The sequence below is a fragment of the Pelobates fuscus genome, chromosome 5, assembly GCF_036172605.1.
Source record: "Pelobates fuscus isolate aPelFus1 chromosome 5, aPelFus1.pri, whole genome shotgun sequence".
In the NCBI taxonomy this organism is placed as follows: domain Eukaryota; kingdom Metazoa; phylum Chordata; class Amphibia; order Anura; family Pelobatidae; genus Pelobates; species Pelobates fuscus.
In genome coordinates, this window is record NC_086321.1 from 175,174,316 (window position 1) to 175,193,577 (window position 19,262).

General features: G+C 44.1%; 1 protein-coding gene across 1 annotated transcript in view; it reads right to left on the reverse strand.

Moving 5' to 3' along the window:
* Window positions 1–18,504, reverse strand: part of RASL10A (RAS like family 10 member A) — a 21,879-nt gene extending 3,375 nt beyond the window's left edge. Inside the window, exons 1-3 of the mRNA XM_063454737.1 lie at window positions 18,385–18,504; window positions 16,981–17,306; window positions 5,280–5,401 (exon numbers count right to left, since the gene is read on the reverse strand). Coding sequence (XP_063310807.1) covers window positions 5,280–5,401; window positions 16,981–17,196 — 338 coding nt within the window. The 5' untranslated portion in view covers window positions 17,197–17,306; window positions 18,385–18,504. The remainder of the gene's footprint in view (window positions 1–5,279; window positions 5,402–16,980; window positions 17,307–18,384) is intronic.
* Window positions 18,505–19,262: the final 758 nt, after the last annotated feature.

A 19,262-nucleotide genomic window follows, 5' to 3' on the forward strand; every position in this document is an offset into this window, starting at 1 on the left:
CAACTACCGTGGACCCCATAACGTACAAGGGCCCACAGCAGCTGTTTCTTGCACCGTGAGGCGAACTAACCAGGGAGAGGTTAGTGTCCCCACTGCGCATGTCAGCCGCCTGGTTAGTTTGCTAAAGATGGCTGCCATGACGTGCTGCATTGCTGACTATATTGTATTATTTATGTTTTTGTTCTTACGAAACAAACTCTACATAAGGGCATACTGGTTTGCATAAAATAATTCATCAAGGTACTAAGTGTTTTCGCACTCCTCTTGCCATTTTTGGTTTTAGTGTATATAGATCATGCTTCTGCAGTCTCACTGCTCAATTCTTTGCCATCTAGGAGTTAAATTATATTGTTTATGCAGCCCAAGCCACACCTGCTCTGGCTATTATGCACACCCACCCTACAAACTTCCAGAACAAGCTCAGATTTTTAATTTTTTTTTTGTAAATATGATTTTTATTTGTTTGTTTTCAACAAAGAAGAGTTGGACTCGCAGGTCCCTGGAAGCGACTATGTTAATAATTTGCATTTGGGCTTGCAGGCCCTTATAACTTATGTGGACTTGCAGGTCCCATGTATTATAGGCAGTCAACTGGGAGTGCCTATGTCTCATGTGTTGCTGTTTTTTGTTTTGTTTTTTTATTGAAAATTTGTCAAGTTTTTTCATAACATATCATGCGAGTGGGTTGGTGGAAACGCGCAGATCTCCAACCTGCTGTGTAATATTTGGTCATGTGAGATGCGCAGGTTTCCGAGATAAGAGTATAGAATGAGACACGCAGGTCTCCAAACAGCCTAGTTGGCTAACCCATAGCATGAGAACATAAAAAACATTCTATTCTAATACAATAGTACCGGTATGTTGCTTAACATATCGAGTTTGTTTGATTACAGCCGCTATGCGGTCCCTAATCGTGTCTGCAGTCGTATGCCGGAGTACAAGTGACGTAAACAATAAGGTGCGGGCACCTTGATCCGTCCTGTGTTGGTGTGTGTGTGTGTCAGGGTGGTTGGGTCGAGACCGCGTCCATTCAGTTGCGGCAGGCATTGTCTTCACTTCATTTCATTGTGCATGTATTGTCTATCGTGTGGGGTGGAGTCCTGCCGTGACATTGATGGTTGCTTGGAGGTGGTCTTGCATTTGTGGTGGGGATACTAGGATCAGGTCATGTATGTCTTCTCGTGTGTGTGCCCTCGTGGCGGGATTGTGAAATTGTGATACGTGTGTCCCGTGGGTTCTCAGGGTTGTAGTCCTCTCTGGTCTCGTGTGTGTCTTTTTGGAGGCTCGGTGGTGTGGCCCTTCTTGTCTTGGTGGTTGGAGCTCCTTCAGTCTTGTGGTATGTGTGTTGTGCTACAGATTTTTTTTTAACCTCCTTTATAGCACAATGTGTTTACTATAGAATTTCTTATTGCCTGCTCGGTCAGTTGCCTGCTGCTAGATCCTATAGCCGCCTTCTGTGTGCATTTAAAGTTCTATCAACAGAGCAGGAGATAAAAACGTTTAAAGTAAGCTGTGCAATACAAATGAAACATGTTATATCATGGAGACTGTGTGAAGCACAGTCAGGGGAGGTGTGGCTGGGCTGCATAAACAAAGTGATTTAATTACAAAACAACAGATAGTTCTGTTAAAGGGACACTTTAGGCACCCAGACCACTTCAGCTCATTGAAGTGGTCTGCATGGAAATTCCCATCATCACCCTTAACTCTGAGCATGTAGTTATTGCACTTTTTATAAACTGTAATAATTACCTGCTAGGGTTAAGTCCTAGAGGGACTTCCGGTATTTTAGACGACTTTTGGTCATCCAAACGACACTGGACGTCCTCACGCTATGTATGAAGACTTCCAGCGTCACTGGAATCCCCATAGGAAAGCACTGAATAATGCTTTCCTATCGGGAGAACCTAATGCAAGCGCGGCCATTGGAGAGGAGCATGGGCGGAGTTGAGCCAGCGCCGAGGTACATCTGCGCTGGAACCAGTTAAGTGACAGAAGGGGTTATCAACACCTTCTGCACCACTTGACACAAGTTTGTTTTCCTGGCACTATAGTTTCCCTTTAAATGTGAAGATAGGAAAGTAAAGCAACAGGAACACTGCCAAACACGCTGTAGAAGATATGGTGGTTTAACAACTTACATGGGGCTTACTGGGAACCAGTCACTTCCTCCTCTGCAGGCCAGAAGCTCCCTACACCGAGCTAGCCCAATGATATAGGACTCAGCTTTTTGGCTGAGAGTGCAGAACTGACATTTGGACTCCAAAGAAGGAGGTCACCGGCACCTGGCAGACCAAAGGTAAGTTGTCAAACTGTTCTCACTAAAAAAGGCTGCATTGGTTTTAGTGCTTGGGGCGTCCCTTTAAATTACTTTAATAAGGAACATTGGGGGCAATAGGACATTCAAATAGCTAACAAAAGGTTAGCTATTGGTTTGCCTTTTGGTTACTAAATGCTTCTCTTATTATGATTTTTAGATTTCTATTGAATGAATTATACTGGCACAAATACTACATATATCATAATTCTCTGGGGGGATGCCAAGTCTGTAAGTGCATGTAGAATATATTGGCAATATGTTTTTAACTAACTTTCTGAGCACACAATGACCCTAATAAACACTTCAGTAATAGTATATGGGGTGAGAATAAGAAATCACTATTGGAAAACAATTATAGTTCCTCTTTAAATTGAAAATCCTGTTTTACTCTTTTTATTTCAATTAATTGAAAGCTAAAATGATGTAAGCAGTACAGTTAAAACAGCTGTCTTTTATTATTACTTTGTCTGCTGTATCCCTGGTCTCCCACCCCAGCCATCTCTCATTGTATTCAAGCACTCATTAGATGGTCCCTGTGTCCTGTCTGCAGCCTGTGTTGTTTTTTTTTCCTTCAGGAGAATTCTGGCACACCCTTTCCTGCATACTTGGAATTATAGGGTGCACTTGTTTGCTAATAGAAACAGGATTTTCTATTAGTACACTCTACACATTCTAATATTACATGCACCGGACAGTGTGATAATGTTACCCACAACATCAAGTCGTTATGTCACATCCACAGTGAGTCCCTATAAGAGACTTAAATAAAACAACGCAGAAGCAGCAGATACAGACCTCCCAACTATCTTAGTTTTGGTGGAACAGTCCTGATTTTTCAGACTTTTCCCTCTTTTGGAGACTGTCCCCAACAAGCATAGGGTGGATGCATCATTACACTCTCTTGCGCTATACTCAGGGTACTAGCACTGAAACAGTGTCTTTGCAGGGTCTGCTCTTAGTGGGCCAGCCTGGATAATGGACAGGTAGCCTGCCTGACAATTGTCCCCTTTCTGTGCAGCTCTGCTCACTTTGGGTAGCGCCAGTGACACAATTGCATCACTGACTTGCCCCCTTTCCTGCCCTCCCACCAGTATCCTAATTCAGAGGATGCCAGAGTTGAGAGGTATGCAGATATCATCTCATGTCTGCTGGAATACAAACAGGGTTATTCACTAAAATAAAAATTGTTTGGAATTTGAAGTGAATGCAATGTGAATAGCCATATTGTAAGCATTGCCCTTCAATTTAAAGGGAGGCATGCAGTTCCCTTTAATGTGTTTTGTCACGGTCTGTTCACATTATAGAAATCATGTCATACATTTGTGTTAGGACATGGGTTCTCCATTTTATTGATGAGGACACACTTTCCTGATACACATAGTGACCAGTCGTAGTCTCAAATCAAAATGATTAGTGCAGTGAGTTACTCCGAGTAATGTTAACTAAACTTTGTTCCTATTCTCTGATGACAAATGACATCAGCTCCTCACCTTTCCATGCATGGCAGCATACAAGTGTTTTGGGGACACCAAATCCAAGTAACAAAGTGAACAGATTTTTAGGGCCTAAAGGTTCTTTGAAGCATATGGATTTCTTATAATTGTAGTCAGCAGCCAAACATTAAAGAGGGTCAACTGTAGACTTTGAGGTTTGTTTCAGTGTGAACTACAATTACTCAGAAATTTGGCTGACAGGTGATCGGTTAAATTACTGAACTCTGAGCCAAAATGTAATGAAACAAACAAAACATGCTATGGCCGAGCATGCTCGTTTTGATTTATGATTCTGAATTCTGCGGAGGGGGCCAAAAAAAAAAAAAAGGGCTGATTGATTGGGGGGGGGGGGGAATTATTGAGAGTTAGGGGGGCAGTCACTAAATGTTGATATTATGCACAGATCAAGTGAGAAGTGAACAATAGAGGGAAAATGAGAAGGAGCAGTAAAAATCAATCTCTCTATATTAAATATATATATATATATAGATTTTTTTTTTCTGTTCCCCCTGATTTTCCCTCTACAGGTGGTCCTCATTTTATGACCTACCTGTTAAACGACTGCTCGGACTTACGACCAGCTCTCTAGCGAGGGATTCCCTACGTTGATATTTGGTCTATGTTCAGGGAATTTTCCCCGAACATACATCTGCAGGATTCCCTCCACTAGTGAACTGGTCTATCTCCCGAGGTAATTCCCCTGAACTTAGACCTGCTCTCTAGCGCATCCTCACTTACCGACCAATCCGCTTTAAGACCGAGTCATAAGAACGGAACCCAGTCGGTAATTATGCATATATTTTTCAGTTCACCGATTGTCCCAGTTTTGTGTCATCTGATTTGGTTACCAAACTGGGTTTTACAGTACTTAAATTCTGCAGAACCATAACGACATCCCGGTGCCCCCCAAAAAACTGAATTTGGACAAGCTAAATTTTCTCTCGGTGCGCAAGTCTAAATTTTAAGAAAAGTGAAGGAGGGATACCATACTACAATTGTAGTGTTTATGGCTTAAAGTATTATTTTTTTGCCATTTGTTATTGTGGTCTAAAGTTTAAAACTAATTTGTCTGTAACTTTAAATCATTAAGTGCTTATTATGGAGAAACCGCCTCCATCTGCATCAGTCATCCAGAACTGAAAAAGGAAGAGTAAACAGGTATGACTTTACACTTTTATTACTTACAGATCCCCCAGCCCCCTCACATAAACCCCTTTGTGTCTCCATCCACACTGCTATGTTAAAGAGGATACAATTAACTGCTAATGTAACATTACCAAAACTACCAATCAATATCCATTATTAATCCTGCTATCTATTAAATAGTGTTCTGTGGACAGCTCAAAATAACCTAGTTACATTGTGCTTGTTTACATTAATATTCACGTTTTTGGACAGTATTTTTTTTTCCCCACTGATGTAAACGTGTAAAGTACAAAAATAGAATTGCTTGGAAATCACCTGACCTGTCTAAGATCTGCTGCCTTAGCTGTTTGACGTGGTGGAAACTCTCTGGATTGCAGATATCAAAGACCAAGATGAAGACTTTAGTGTTTCTGAGGCCCCAGAACTGTGGATCTAAACAATCCTGGTAGAAGGAGGAAGCAGAGTTAAAATAACATAATTACATCATCTCTGAATGTATTATACATGGTGTCTACATTGCAATCTTCATTTGTATCTTGCTTCTGAATACATTGAAGACTAATTTGATTCGTCCTGCTAGAATTGTGTGGGAAGCAATGGGCAGGGCCGGATTAACATAGGGGCTGATGGAGCTGCAGCTCCAGGCCCAGGCCCATGGAATAGGCCCATTTAAAAAAAAAAAAAAAATTTTTTTTTTTTACACACTACTCTTAGCTTTGCCGTCTGACTGGTATTTTACTGGTTTATCACCTGACTGGTATTTGAGGCTGCCTGGCCGTGCCAGTATTGCAGTACTACCAGCAATACAAATGCAGGTATTTTTCTCAGAATAAATGGAGATTACTCTGCAATACCAGCACCGGCCAGTAGGGGTCACTGTGTGTGGAGAGAGGCAGGGATAGGAAGTTACAGCATATCCCTGCCTCTCTCTACTACTTACTGATCCGTGGGGGAGCAGCAATACAGCACAGAGTCCAGACAGCAGCTCTACAGCTCAGGTAAGAGAGGGATGGGGAGAAAGGCAGCAGGGACGCATGGGGACACTGAGACACTAGGGGACACTGAGACACTAGGGGAAACAGACACTAGGGGACAAATGGGGACACAGACACTAGGGGACACTGAGACACTAGGACACATGGGGACACAGACGCTGGGAGACCTGGGGACACAGACGCTGGGAGACCTGGGGACACAGACGCTGGGAGACCTGGAAACACTGAGACACTTGGAGACACTGGAAAACATGGGGACACTGAGACACTAGGGGGCACTGGAACACATGGGGATGCTGAGACACATGGGGATGCTGTGAAACATAGGGACATTGGGAGACACTGGGACACAGAGACACTATGTCCCCATTTCTCCCAGTGTCCCCATGTCCCCCATCCAGTGTCTCAGTGTCCCCAAGTCTCCCAGTATCTGTGTCCCATGTCTCTCAGTGTGCCTAGTGTCCCCATGTGTCCCAGTGTCCCTATTTGTCCCAGTGTCCCCATGTCTATGTCCACAACTGTCCCCATGTCTCCCAGTGTCCCCAAGTGTCTGTCTCCCAGCCAGTGTCCCATAGTCTCCCGGTGTCCCCATGTCTCTGTGTCCCTAGTGTCTTAGTGTCCCCAAATGTTTCAGTGTCCCCATGTCTCCCAGTGTCTGTGTTCATAGTGTCTCAGTGTGCCTAGTGTCCCCATGTCTCCCAGTGTCCCTATATGTCCCAGTGTCCCCATGTCTATGTCCACAACTATCCCCATGTCTCCCAGTGTCCCCAAGTGTCTGTCTTCCAGCCAGTGTCCCCTAGTCTCCCAGTTTCCCCTAGTCTCCCAGTGTCTGTGTTCCCATGTCTCTGTGTCCCTAGTGTCTTAGTGTCCACAAATGTTTCAGTGTCCCCATGTCTCTCAGTGTCCCCGGGTCTCTCAGTGTCCCCAGTATCCTAGTGACATGGGGACACACTGAGACATTGGTACACTGGGAGAAATGGGGACACTGAGACACTGAGAGACTAGGGGACTGGGTGACATGGGGACACTGACACTGTGATACATAGGGACACTGAGACACTGGGTGACTTGCGAGACTGAGACACTGGGAGCAATCCATCTATACAGCAGAATCAAACTGTGAGTAGTCTGGTGATTTTACAGAATTTTCTCTGATGTCAGTCCTTGTGATTATACAAATGATTAAGGCTGGTATTTTTTTCCAACAAAAGGTGGCAACCCTAACTACTCTTCACATACTCTTGTTTAAAGGAGCACTATAGGGTCAGGAACACAATCATGTATTTCTGACCCTATTATGTTAAAACCACCACCCTGGCCCCTTCTTGCCTCCTTAAGTATAGTAAAATATAACTTGTATTCAAGTCTGCAGCTGCTGGCTCTGCCTCTGAACTGACTGTCTGCTGACATAATCAGAAGTGGTGGTGGAAGTGGAGTGGCCAGTGGAGTTATTTTCTCTGAAAAGACAGTTTACTGCAAAAGGCCTGAATGGAATGATTCTACTTACCAGAACAAATACAATAAGCTGTAGTTGTTATGGTGACTATAGTGTCCCTTTACGTTTGGAAGCTTAAGAGGGATGTATGGGAACAAAACTTGTGTGGACTGGCTGACAATAAAATTAGTTTAGGTAATGCAGACGCTGGTCTCTGTAACACTGTGGCATGTCCCCTTTCTTTTACACTCACTACATACACCTTTTCTCTGTCTCAGACTATATACCAGGAACTTCTGCCTGCTAGTAATAAGGTAAGGAGACAAGTGGACATGTGAGTGCTAGGGGGCAGTCCTTAGAAAGCATGGAGTGAGCGCATCATTAGATGCATTTATGTCAAGCTCAGGGTGCTGCCTGCATAGTATGCCCTTAGTTGGACAGCCTGCAGGATTGGCTGGCAGCCTGACATGCATTCATGCCAGGCTGTCCTTCAAATTCTTTGGACAGACATGCCCCCTTTTTGGGAGGTATGACTGTTTTAGTGTTTTTGGTCAATAAGATTCTGTAATTAGGCCCATCATAATTGTCAGCACCAGGCCCAGTGTGCTCTTAATCCGGCCCTGGCAATGGGTATATTAGGGATGTCCACTTCTGCTTAAAATTAGTGGGAGTTAAATTCCCAGGCAGCATTGCTATTGGCAGATGCCACCATTAAAGGAACACTGTAGTGTGAGGAATACTAACATGTTTTCTAACATTATAGTGCTGTTCCACTATATTTGAACTAAGTGGCTAAGTATACTAAGTGGCTGTTTAGGTCCCTGGTCTACCTCAGCTGGGAAATAAAAGATATTTAAACTTACCTTTCCACTCTCATTGCACCAGTCTCCATGGCTGAGATCATCAGTTTTGATGATCTCAGTCAATCCAGTTATTTTCCATAGGAAAGCAATGGGAGGATATTTTGCATGCACAGTGAAACAGTGTGCCAATCTGCATCTCCTAATACAGACGTATTGAATCATTGCATCTCTATGGGGAGCGTTCAGTGCCTCTGTGCAGAGCGTGGAGATGCTGAACATAGGTGATGCAAGTTCTGCAACCCTGAGATAGAAAACACATCTAGTGGCCTCTGAGTGACTATCACTGGAGGCGTCCCTAGGCAGCAATGTAAACACTGCCTTTATAATATTTAGCCTGCAGGGACACCAGCACCAGTTTATAGACACCAAAACCTTTAAAATTAAGAACCACTCATTCTGTTCTTACTCTAACCATTTCAACATCTCAAATTTATTTTAATTTATGGATTTTAAATGACATGTAAGTCAACCCATAAAATATTCTGATGTTACTTTCCTGCTTGCTACATTGTGAGTCTCCTTGATGGGTCGGAGGGCAGAGATTCTCCTGCATGCAGTGTAAAACCAAATGACAAGGAGCTTTAACCCCTTAAGGACCAAACTTCTGGAATAAAAGGGAATCATGACATGCCACACATGTCATGTGTCCTTAAGGGGTTAAGCAGGGCAGATCCTAGGGTCAAAAATGCCTGGTTACAGAATTGTTTTTTTGCGTTTCAGGTGGGTCTTGTCATCTTACTAATTCCTCCCAATACAAATGCCCAGTCCAAACATGCATGTTTCTATGGCAACAATTTCACCTCTCCATCTATAACCAGGATAGTTTTACATGGAGAGATAGCAATAAGGCCACTAAGACATGAGGCCATGCTCAGATACTAGTACAAGGCCTGCATCCAGTACTGTTAGTCGCCTTTTCCTTATCATTAAACCATGATGTACAATCATGGAAGCCAGTACCCTCCATATTGCAGTCTGGGGACCCCTGTATGTCTCCAGGCTCACCTTCTCGTAAGTGTTATCCATCAACGCCTTGCTCTCCTGGTTCTCAGTGGACATGGTGGAGGTAGATACTGTGGCAGTGGCCACCTCTCAGCGCACCCTGTGCTACCTCCCGACTCCCTCCACACCAAGATGACGGTGCTAGCAAATGCGTCATGGTCACATGATGATAAGGATGCCACTGGAGCAGGGCAACCCTCAGCAGGCTCTGGCCGTGACCTTGATCCCGCTCCTGCTACACCACACACATGCATATGCAGGCTGGAGACCTGGTTCCTCCCCTTCTGCCTCAGCTACCTGGTGCATTCACCCAGGGTCAGCTCTGGCTTCAAGACATAATGCTAGATCCTAACTAGACCTAAAGTGGAATTTGTATAATTTGCAAAGACCCATGACGGTGACATAGGCCAGACAGCAAGCAAAGGTGAATTTTACTTACCTGAACCTGTCCCATGTGGGTGCTGCCATCATCTTCCTGCCAGTCCTCTTCTGTTTCTTCATCTGACATGAGTCTATATCATTGTTGTACTCTTGACCAGTACAACAATAACTATGGAGGATCCCGCAAGACCGTGGAATCCTCCATAGATAGAGCTAATTTCCCTGCAGTCGTCAGTGGTGTGGCAGGATGACTGACAAGGCCTGATGGTGGTAGCTTCTCCTAGTACCAGGTGTAGGAACAGGGCCGGACTGGGAATGAAAAGCAGCCCTGGAAAAAAATTCCATACCAGCCCCGTAATGCATCGCGCCAGCATAGTGCGCAGATATGGAAGCGGGAAAAAAACTGAAAACTAGCACTCAAACATGAAAGAAATCGTTTGTGCATGGAGGGGTGCTGTGTGCGTGAAGGGGTGCTGTGTGCGTAAAGAGGTGCTGTGTGCGTGAAGGGGTGCTTTTTATGTGTGGAGGGGTTCTGCGTGCATGAAGGAGTTCTGTGTGCGTGAAGGTGTGAAGGTGTTCTGTGTGTGGGGGGGTTCTGTGTGTGTGGAGGGGTGCTGTTGGTGGGGGGAGGAGTGTAGTGTGTGTATGGGGGGGTTATAGCATTGATATATTTATATAAAAAACCCTTTTTTTAATCCCCTCCCCCTTTACCTTTGGTCAGGGCCCAGGGGAGAGGGGGAACTTTTCAATCCCTGGTGGTCCAGTGGTGGTGCGTGCTGTTCAGCCTGCAGCTCCTCTGGCTGCAGGCTGACTTCGCTCTTCTCCCGCGAGAACGGCAGGCAGGTCGGAGCGTCGCCATGTTAACGCACGGCAACGCTCCAACCTGCGTGCTCGCGGGAGGAGCGTTCTAGCTTGCAGGTTCCTGTCAGACCGGGTAGGGGAACAGATGCTCCCCTACCCAGTGGCATACACATGACCTATGGGGCCCCGGTGCGAAAATTGATCCCTGGGCCCCCCCCCCCCGCATGCTTACTCTGCGCAGGCCGGGGCCGCAACACATGGCGGCGGGCACCTGGTCGCAGGGGTTGCGACCCCTGCGACCGCGGTATGTACACCAGTGCATGCAGATGCACACACACTTAGCCCCTTAAGGACCAAACTTCTGTAATAAAAGGGAATCATGACATGTCCTTAAGGGGTTAAAGGACCACTACAGACACCCAGATCACATCAGCTCAATGAAGTGGTCTGGGTGTCAGGTCCCTCTAGTTTTAACCCTGCAGCTAAAAGCATAGCAGTTTCAGAGAAACTGCTATGTTTCACTGAGGGTTAATCCAGCCTCTAGCGGCTGTCTCACTGACAGCCGCTAGAGGAGCTTCCGCGATTCTAAGACACTGAACGTCCATAGGAAAGCATTGAGTAATGCTTTCCTATGGGCGGTTTGAATGCGCGCACGGCTCTTGCCGTGCATGCGCATTCGGAGCTGAGCGGCGGAGGGATCCCCAGCGCCAAGGGAGTCCGGCGCTGGAGAAAGGTAAGTGCTGAAGACACACATACACTCTCACGAACAGACGCATACACACTAGCTAACAGACACACACATTTACTAACAGAGACACACTCAGCGACAGGCATACATACACACTCACTTACAAAACATACACTCTCACTGACAAACACACACTCACTAACAGACATCAAACAGACTCACTAACACAAACACACTCAGTAACAGACTCACTGACACTCACTAGCAGACACACACTCACTGACACTAACACTAACACTCATAGTAACACTCATAGTAACACTCACAGTAACACTAACACACACAGTAACACACACACTAACACTCATAGTAACACTCATAGTAACACTCACAGTAACACACACACACATACTAACATTCAGAGTAACACTAACACACACACACTAACACTCATAGTAACACCAACACACACACACACTAACACTCATAGTAACACCAACACACACACACTCACAGTAACATTAACACACACACACACACACTAACACTCACAGTAACACTAACACTCACAGTAACACTAACACTCACAGTAACACTAACACTCACAGTAACACTAACACACACACACACACTAACACTCGCAGTAACACTAACACACACACACACACACACTAACACTCACAGTAACACTAACACACACACACTAACACTTTTTTTTTTTAATTTAATCCCCCCAGCCTCCTTACCTTTTGGAGTGCTGAGGGGATTCCCTGGGGTCCAGTGGTGCTGCTGGGCTCCAGGGGGGCCGGTCACCCGGCGGGCAGGCAGGCTGGCCGGTGCGCGAGGGAGCACTCTCCCCTGAGTGCTTCCTCTTCAGCTCCCTCGCGCGCCGCGTACTGATACCGGCGCCGGAAGATGACCTTCCGGCTCCGGTATCAGTGCGGTGCGCGAGGGAGCTGAAGAGGAAGCACTCAGGGGAGAGTGCTCCCTCGCGCACCGGCCAGCCTGCCTGCCCGCCGGGGGGCCCAGCCTCGGGGGGGCCCCCAGGAGAAGAGGCTGGCCCAGTGCCACTGCCCCAACCCGGTCTGCCAGCCCGGCCACGCTACATTCTGTGACCGGCAGGAGGGGAGCGCATCCCCTCCTGCCGGTCACCCTGTAATTGCGGCCTGGGCTGGTGCACACTAGGCGGCCGCGCACCGGCCACCTAGTGTGCCGGCCCACCGGGAAATTTCCCGGTGTCCCGGTGGGCCAGTCCGGCCCTGTCTCACGCTGCTGCACAATGACAGACAAGTTGGGACTACTAGCTGCATTCCGATGGAAGACCCCATATAACTTTGAGACATGCCAACTATCCCTCATCAGGACTTAAGTAGAAACACACTCCTATGGCGTAAATCAATGCGGCCACTAACCACACAACTGCAGGAAGCAGGGATTACTTACAGGTGGGCGACACCGAAGACCCTCTGGGTCTCCAATGAGGGACAGAACTACAAGGCCTCAGACCCCAAGGACGGCCCAGCCCTGTTGGCTACATTGGGACTGTCTAACCAACCTGCGGCCGTAACCCCTCGCCCTCAACCACAGAACACGGAGGGCATAGAAGTCTCCACACCCAGAGGGAAACTAGGCGCCAGGACTTGACTACAAGCTCACCGCTACTATATTTCGTTTACCTGTTGGGACACTTTATGTTATTTAAATGGTTTGATTTTATTCTTTTTTCAAGAATCTCTAGTTCTGCCTAGCTCATGTGGGCCAGCTAACAAAGCCAACACATGGTCAATAGGATGTGAGTGAGGCATCCAGAGAACATATATCTCTGTTCCGGTGCAAAATCCTTCACCCTCCCTTCCCTTTCTGGCCCCAGGGTACAGCGGCATCGCAATCCTTGGAGCTTCCCTGTTACAAGCACTACACCGGTCTGTCCATTGATACCTCAACAATTCAGCCGACCACCTAGCTAGACCGCACATGCATACACAAGGTCCACAACCCTCAGACCTGAACAAACTAGCTGTGCTTTACAACCCTAAGCGACTACCTAGACACAGATGGTCAACCACTCTCATCCACGGGGTGCCAACCACAAACATACCACAGTGGAAGAGCCAGTCATAACTGTCGAGGTCAACCCAGTTAGACCCTTTGTCCACCTAGCTTTACCAACACCAGACCCTGACAGCGTTGTCAGCAACCTCAGAGTGTTTTTCACTCTTAATAATGATTCACCACTTTTCGTTACCACCTATCAGACCAACCAAAAGATATAAAAACGTGCAAACTGTATATATATGTACCAAGTTGGAATGTTGAACACTGTGTCATGGCTGTTGTGGAGATTCAAGGTATATGTTATAATTCTTGCACTGGAAAATAAAGAATAAAAATAAAAGACTAAATGTCAGATGACTTAGCAGCTACCTGGCATTGCAAATGTGAGTATAAAACCACTTAAGTAAATGTTAAGTATTTTGTCTAGAGTCCAATCCTGGCCCTCGTGTTGGTCTACAACGCCCACATTTATCAGCCAGCCTGCATAACAGTCCAAAAACAGCTGAAGAGCATTGGTTCGACACCGCTAACCTTGAACTATTCCCAGGAGTGGACCCCATACTACTGCAACTAGCTTGCCAAAATACCATATTTTGTGAAAGGCTTTGTTTGGCACATTTCAGCACCTGAAGGTCGATTCATCCTTCTCATGCAGGAAAAAGTACTATGTACTACCTGCATAATTGGGAATCCATCCAATTCTATAGTTAATGGAGGTGTTTATTGGCCAGGCAAATGGAACACTCTGCTTCATACTTTAATGTTGCACTACCGCAATTAATGTATTATCCACTATCCCATATCCCATATCTCACAGGTTTTCAAGGGGGTGTGACAATGTGGGTACCAGGTACTAGGTTCCCATTGATTAGTAGAAATTCCAGGATAAACATGGTGTGGGAGGCAGGAGGCAAACATTGTTTTTAGTGTGATTTCACTTATTTGTTGTTTTTTGTTTTGTTTATATTTCACTAATTTATTTTTACATTCGACTATTTGGGCTTCCATTGTTGGTTACAGCAATCTTGGTTTTAATTGGCCGTAGTTAGTTGACTTTTTGATGTTGACGGCTTAGAACCAATACTTGACAGCTAACCCAAAAATTCATATGACACTCTGTTGAATTGACCGGAGTGTTTGAAGAAGCCTTGACTACCTGAATGGATTGATAACGTGTATTTTATTCCTTCTTTGTTGTTCCATTGGATTTAATCTACACACTGGAGACTACACATAGGAGCTCCATCTGCACACTGGTTTATGGAAGGAGTTGGCTGTTTGAACTGTAGGAGGGGATGTATCGCCCTACATATGGTGATCGAGCAGTCTTTATGGTGTTTGTGTGCACTTTGATTTTTATCTCTTTTAAGGATCCCATATGTTCCATCTTGTAGGCTAAAAATAATACTAAAGGAGGCAAGTCACGTGTTACTTTTCTGTCTTCTGTGAAGTTAGGAAAGTTTTCTGAAAGTAACTTGCGGTAACCTTGAAGGAGCATTCATTAAGCTTTGTCTTCAGGGTGTCCATATAATATACCTCTTAGTGTATTGAACATCTTCAACCCCTCTGTACATTCTGCACATTTAGTGATCAGCAGACCTTACAAAGTTTTCTCAAAAGCCCAAGTGGTTTTAATTTAATAAAAAAACAAAAAACAAATTTATATTATTAAAGGAACACTCCAAGCACTATAACCACTACCACACATTGTAGTAGTTATGATGCTTGGAGTGTTTCTATAAGTGTTTTGTTTTTTGTGTGAGTTTTTTTAAGTAAAGGGATAGGTAACTACAGCTATCCCACTTTGAGCTGAAGCTCTCATGATGGTCAACCAGTCGGCATGCTTGTTCAACATCTTGACAATCATCTCAGTCAGAATGCCTTCTGTTATTTTCTTTTCCACAAAATGAGATTCTCTGTGTTGACTAAAGTATAGAACGGAGAATCCTGAAGATACAGTAAAGGTACTGAGAACTAGCAGAGTACAATCAGATAATTATTCACAGTTTTGATACCTGGGTATTATTTGTAGTGAATGTCCCAGGGCGTCCATGCTCCCTTGTAATTTACTGAGATCAAAGCAGAGTGTGACTGTTTTGGACCGAGAAAATGGAAAAGGCCAAACCGGAAGCATAACTGACTTGAAAAATGCCAATTTTAGCTTTACATTTGAAATCCATTTTTAATTCATGTTGAATTCCTTTCAATTCTCACATGTATGAAAGTTGCAGCATTTAATGTTATCAAGAACTATATACAGTAAGTAGTACATGCTTATGATGCCTATATTAGATATTCAGACCGCATAGTTCAGGGCAAGATGAAATGTTTGTCAATAACATGGAACTGATTAAATAAATATATTATTTCAAATCACTGTGTTGGCATTACGACCAAATACATAACATCACAGACTTGCAGCCCATCCAAAAAGGGTTACTCCAACCCTTTTCAATGCTTTATTGATTTTAATGAATGATGGCCTATTGAGCACTATTCTTTAGGTCATCCTCGCCCCGATTGTTACAAATTAGTTTTTGAAGAAGTTTCATTTACCTGAAATCCAATTCTGTGCGAAGCTCCCAGCGCAGCTAGTTATGACATTACAGCAGCCGCGCAAGGTCCAATCAAAGACTTCTCTAGAAGAATCCACAGATTGGACCATTTAACCGGCTCAGGGTGCATGCACATGCTCTGGGCCAACAAGGCGAGGGAGGGAGACAGGCAGGGAGTGAGGAGGGAAATATATATAAAGTGCACTCATTAGGTAGGCAAGGAGGTCTATCACAGGAAAGGAGGAAGTGGTAGAGGAGACATCCATGCCTCCCCTTGCAGGTTCTGCATTATTATTGACTGGGCAGCAATAGCTACCCCGTCGCTGTTTTTTGTTTTTTTTTTCAGACATGCCACCACTCACAACAAGGCAAGTGGCGACATTGGGGAAGTATAAAATATCCCTTGTACTAATGTGGTGGTCATAATGGCCTTTCAGAAGCCTTTTTGTATTAGAGGAAAACTATAATTTTGGAATAAAAACCTGTTTTCCTAATATTATAGTGTTTCTCTGCCCCCTATGCCTCCACCCCACAACATATAAAGGATTAAAATAACTTTTTTCCACTTACCTGATTCCAGCACCAATACCTCTCAGTGCTGGGTCGGACTCCTCCTCTTGCAACATCATGGTGATCCAGGAACTTAATGCATTGTGCACATTAGACCTTCCCCTTTAGGATAGCATTGAATCAATGCTTTCCTATGCATTTTTTTTAAAACGCTGGATGTCCTCATGCACAGCATGAACGTCCAGCATCATTTCATGGAGTCACTAAAGGCACTCTTAACACTGCAATGTCAACATTTCAGTTTCTGTTTCACAATATTTAACATTGCAGGATTAGGGAAAAGGGACACTGCACCCAGATCACTGTATTGAGATGATGTGGTCTTGGTGCCTACAGTGTCCCTTTAAATGTGTTAATGTTATGGCTGGTTTGCCAGTGCCAAATGATTAAACCTTGGTAGCCGAGGTGTTCGTATTGGCCAAATTGGTTTTCATTACCAAATTTCATGCAAACCGACCCGCCATTGTTGAATGTCTGTTGTTCTAAACAAAATCTCTATCTTGGAAAGATTTTTGTTGGGAAGAACGGAACAAACTCATGCAGTAATTTATGGGATACACAATAATATCATGATTCTGTTTGTTTATTTGGCAAATTCATATTTGCATTAGCATTGTTGGGCCATAGTTCATCCCCACATACAATCAGCTAGACTTGCTATAGTCAAATACTTCACCTGTCCTGCAGTGCCTGGGTAGCAGGGCATATTGGGAAGATCCAAAATTATTAGCTCATACATCCTCTCACTTAGGACTGCTGTGGCACGGTGCAACTCCCGGTGCTCAGTCGGAATGTATCCCTCATGGAATTCATGTGCCACAAATTGTCGGATGATGGAGGTTTTGCCAACCGCTGGTGCCCCCAGCACTGCCACCTGCACTGTCTGCACCATGATTACCAGAGCTTTTCCAAAGTCTGCGACTCAGCATTGCCAAATCATTTAAACCTGGTGCCACTTTTACCTAACATCAGGAAGTTATAGTGCAGCCCACATTATGGATTCTAGAATGGAAGAAAGATGTGTTACAAAGGTAGGTATGAACAAAGTAGCCAAGAGAAAGTAGGTCACTCAAAATAATTGAATACAGGACAAGAATATTGACCAGGGCAAGCATGCATGATAACAAACAGAGGCTTTGTGAGACCAAGGGATACTTTAAAATCACAATGACACAATCAATTAATGTAATTGACAACTATTGCTCTTTTCGACACAATGTATTCTGATATATAGTACAGGAACGCATATAACAAACAGAATACTATCTGCTATCCAAATGTGATGTTTTATAATAAGATGTACAATAACACAATTGCTCATAAGTCAGACCTGGTATATGAAAGAAGCTTACAAATATTTATGATTTAACCAATGTTACACCTCAGGGATAAGGCAAGGTCATTTAACTCTGTCAATGATGTAAGAAAATGCAGCACAAAGCATAGCTTACTGTTCTCTTACTGATAGGCTAAGGCAGTTGACCCCCAGGGATAAATGATACATTCTTGTTAGGAGGGGTAGTGTTATTTTATTGAATGGCTTATTACTTTTATGTTTTCAGCAAATAAAGATTTGGTAGACCTGTGCAAATCCACCTCCTCTCTAGCTCTATAAATAACAACGATAAGCATGAATCAGAAAAGGAAAACAAAATAGAAAAGAAGATTCCATTCTAACAAATTAAACATTCTAGCAACATTCTACCAAACTGAAGATCAAGCCATATTCTGCAGATAAAAAAAAACAAAACAACAAAGGTCATAAAACAAGGTCGTATTGACTGGATGGATGATGTTATTCACACGGCAAAGCAAACAGATAACAAAAAAAGATTTTTCATGAGGACCAAGAAAAAAAATGTATGCATTCATATATTGTGTCACCTTAAATAAATCCCATTAGCAGCACTGGATGCAGATAAGGTACACATGACATCATGGGATAACAGTACTTTGCATTACTTCATCTTCACATAAAACAGATCTGATCTTTTGAGATCCCTAAAATTCCTGCATAAGCAATTGCCTTGAATGAGTTTTATTGTGAATTTAGATAAACATATAGAGATCATATACTTACCACTTCTGCCTCCTTGTACCCAATCCTCAAATTCAACCTTCAGCACCATGGACAGCAACAACACATCCAGCCCTCTATCCATTTATAACCCCCTCCCCCATGCACTCCTGCTCATTGCTGCTGAGCACAGCAGGATTCAGGGGCACATGCTGTAGAATACAAATGAGCATTAACCCCCCTAGCTTTACATTACAAGATGATGCTTGTCTCACAAGTCCTCAGCAATGCTCCGTCCGAAAGACATGGCTTGCATACACATTCCAAGGAGAGATTTTATCCAAGTAACATACAGTGAATCTATAAACATGGCACTAACTGTAAAGAAATACAATATTCACTGTCTGAACATTGTTTTGAGAACACCATTCCTTAATCCTTGCATTGATTGTGTCTCTGTCAACATATCTTAATCCCAGCATAGATTGTGTCTCCGTCAACATACCTTAATCCTGGAGTAGATTGTGTCTCTCTCAACATACCTTAATTCAAGCATAGATTGTGTCTCTGTCAATATATCTTAACCCCAGCATATAGGAACATAGAAACACAGAATGTGAAGGCAGATAAGAACCATTCAGCCCATCTAGTCTGCCCAATTTTCTAAATACTTTCATTAGTCCCTGGCCTTATCTTATAGTTAGGATAGCCTTATGCCTATCCCACGCATGCTTAAACTCCCTCACTGTGTTAACCTCTACCACTTCAGCTGGAAGGCTATTCCATGCATCCACTACCCTCTCAGTAAAGTAATACCTCCTGATATTATTTTTAAACCTTTGCCCCTCTAATTTAAGACTGTCCTCTTGTTGTGGTAGTTTTTCTCCTTTTAAGTATAGTCTCCTCCTTTACTGTGTTGATTCCCTTTATGTATTTAAATG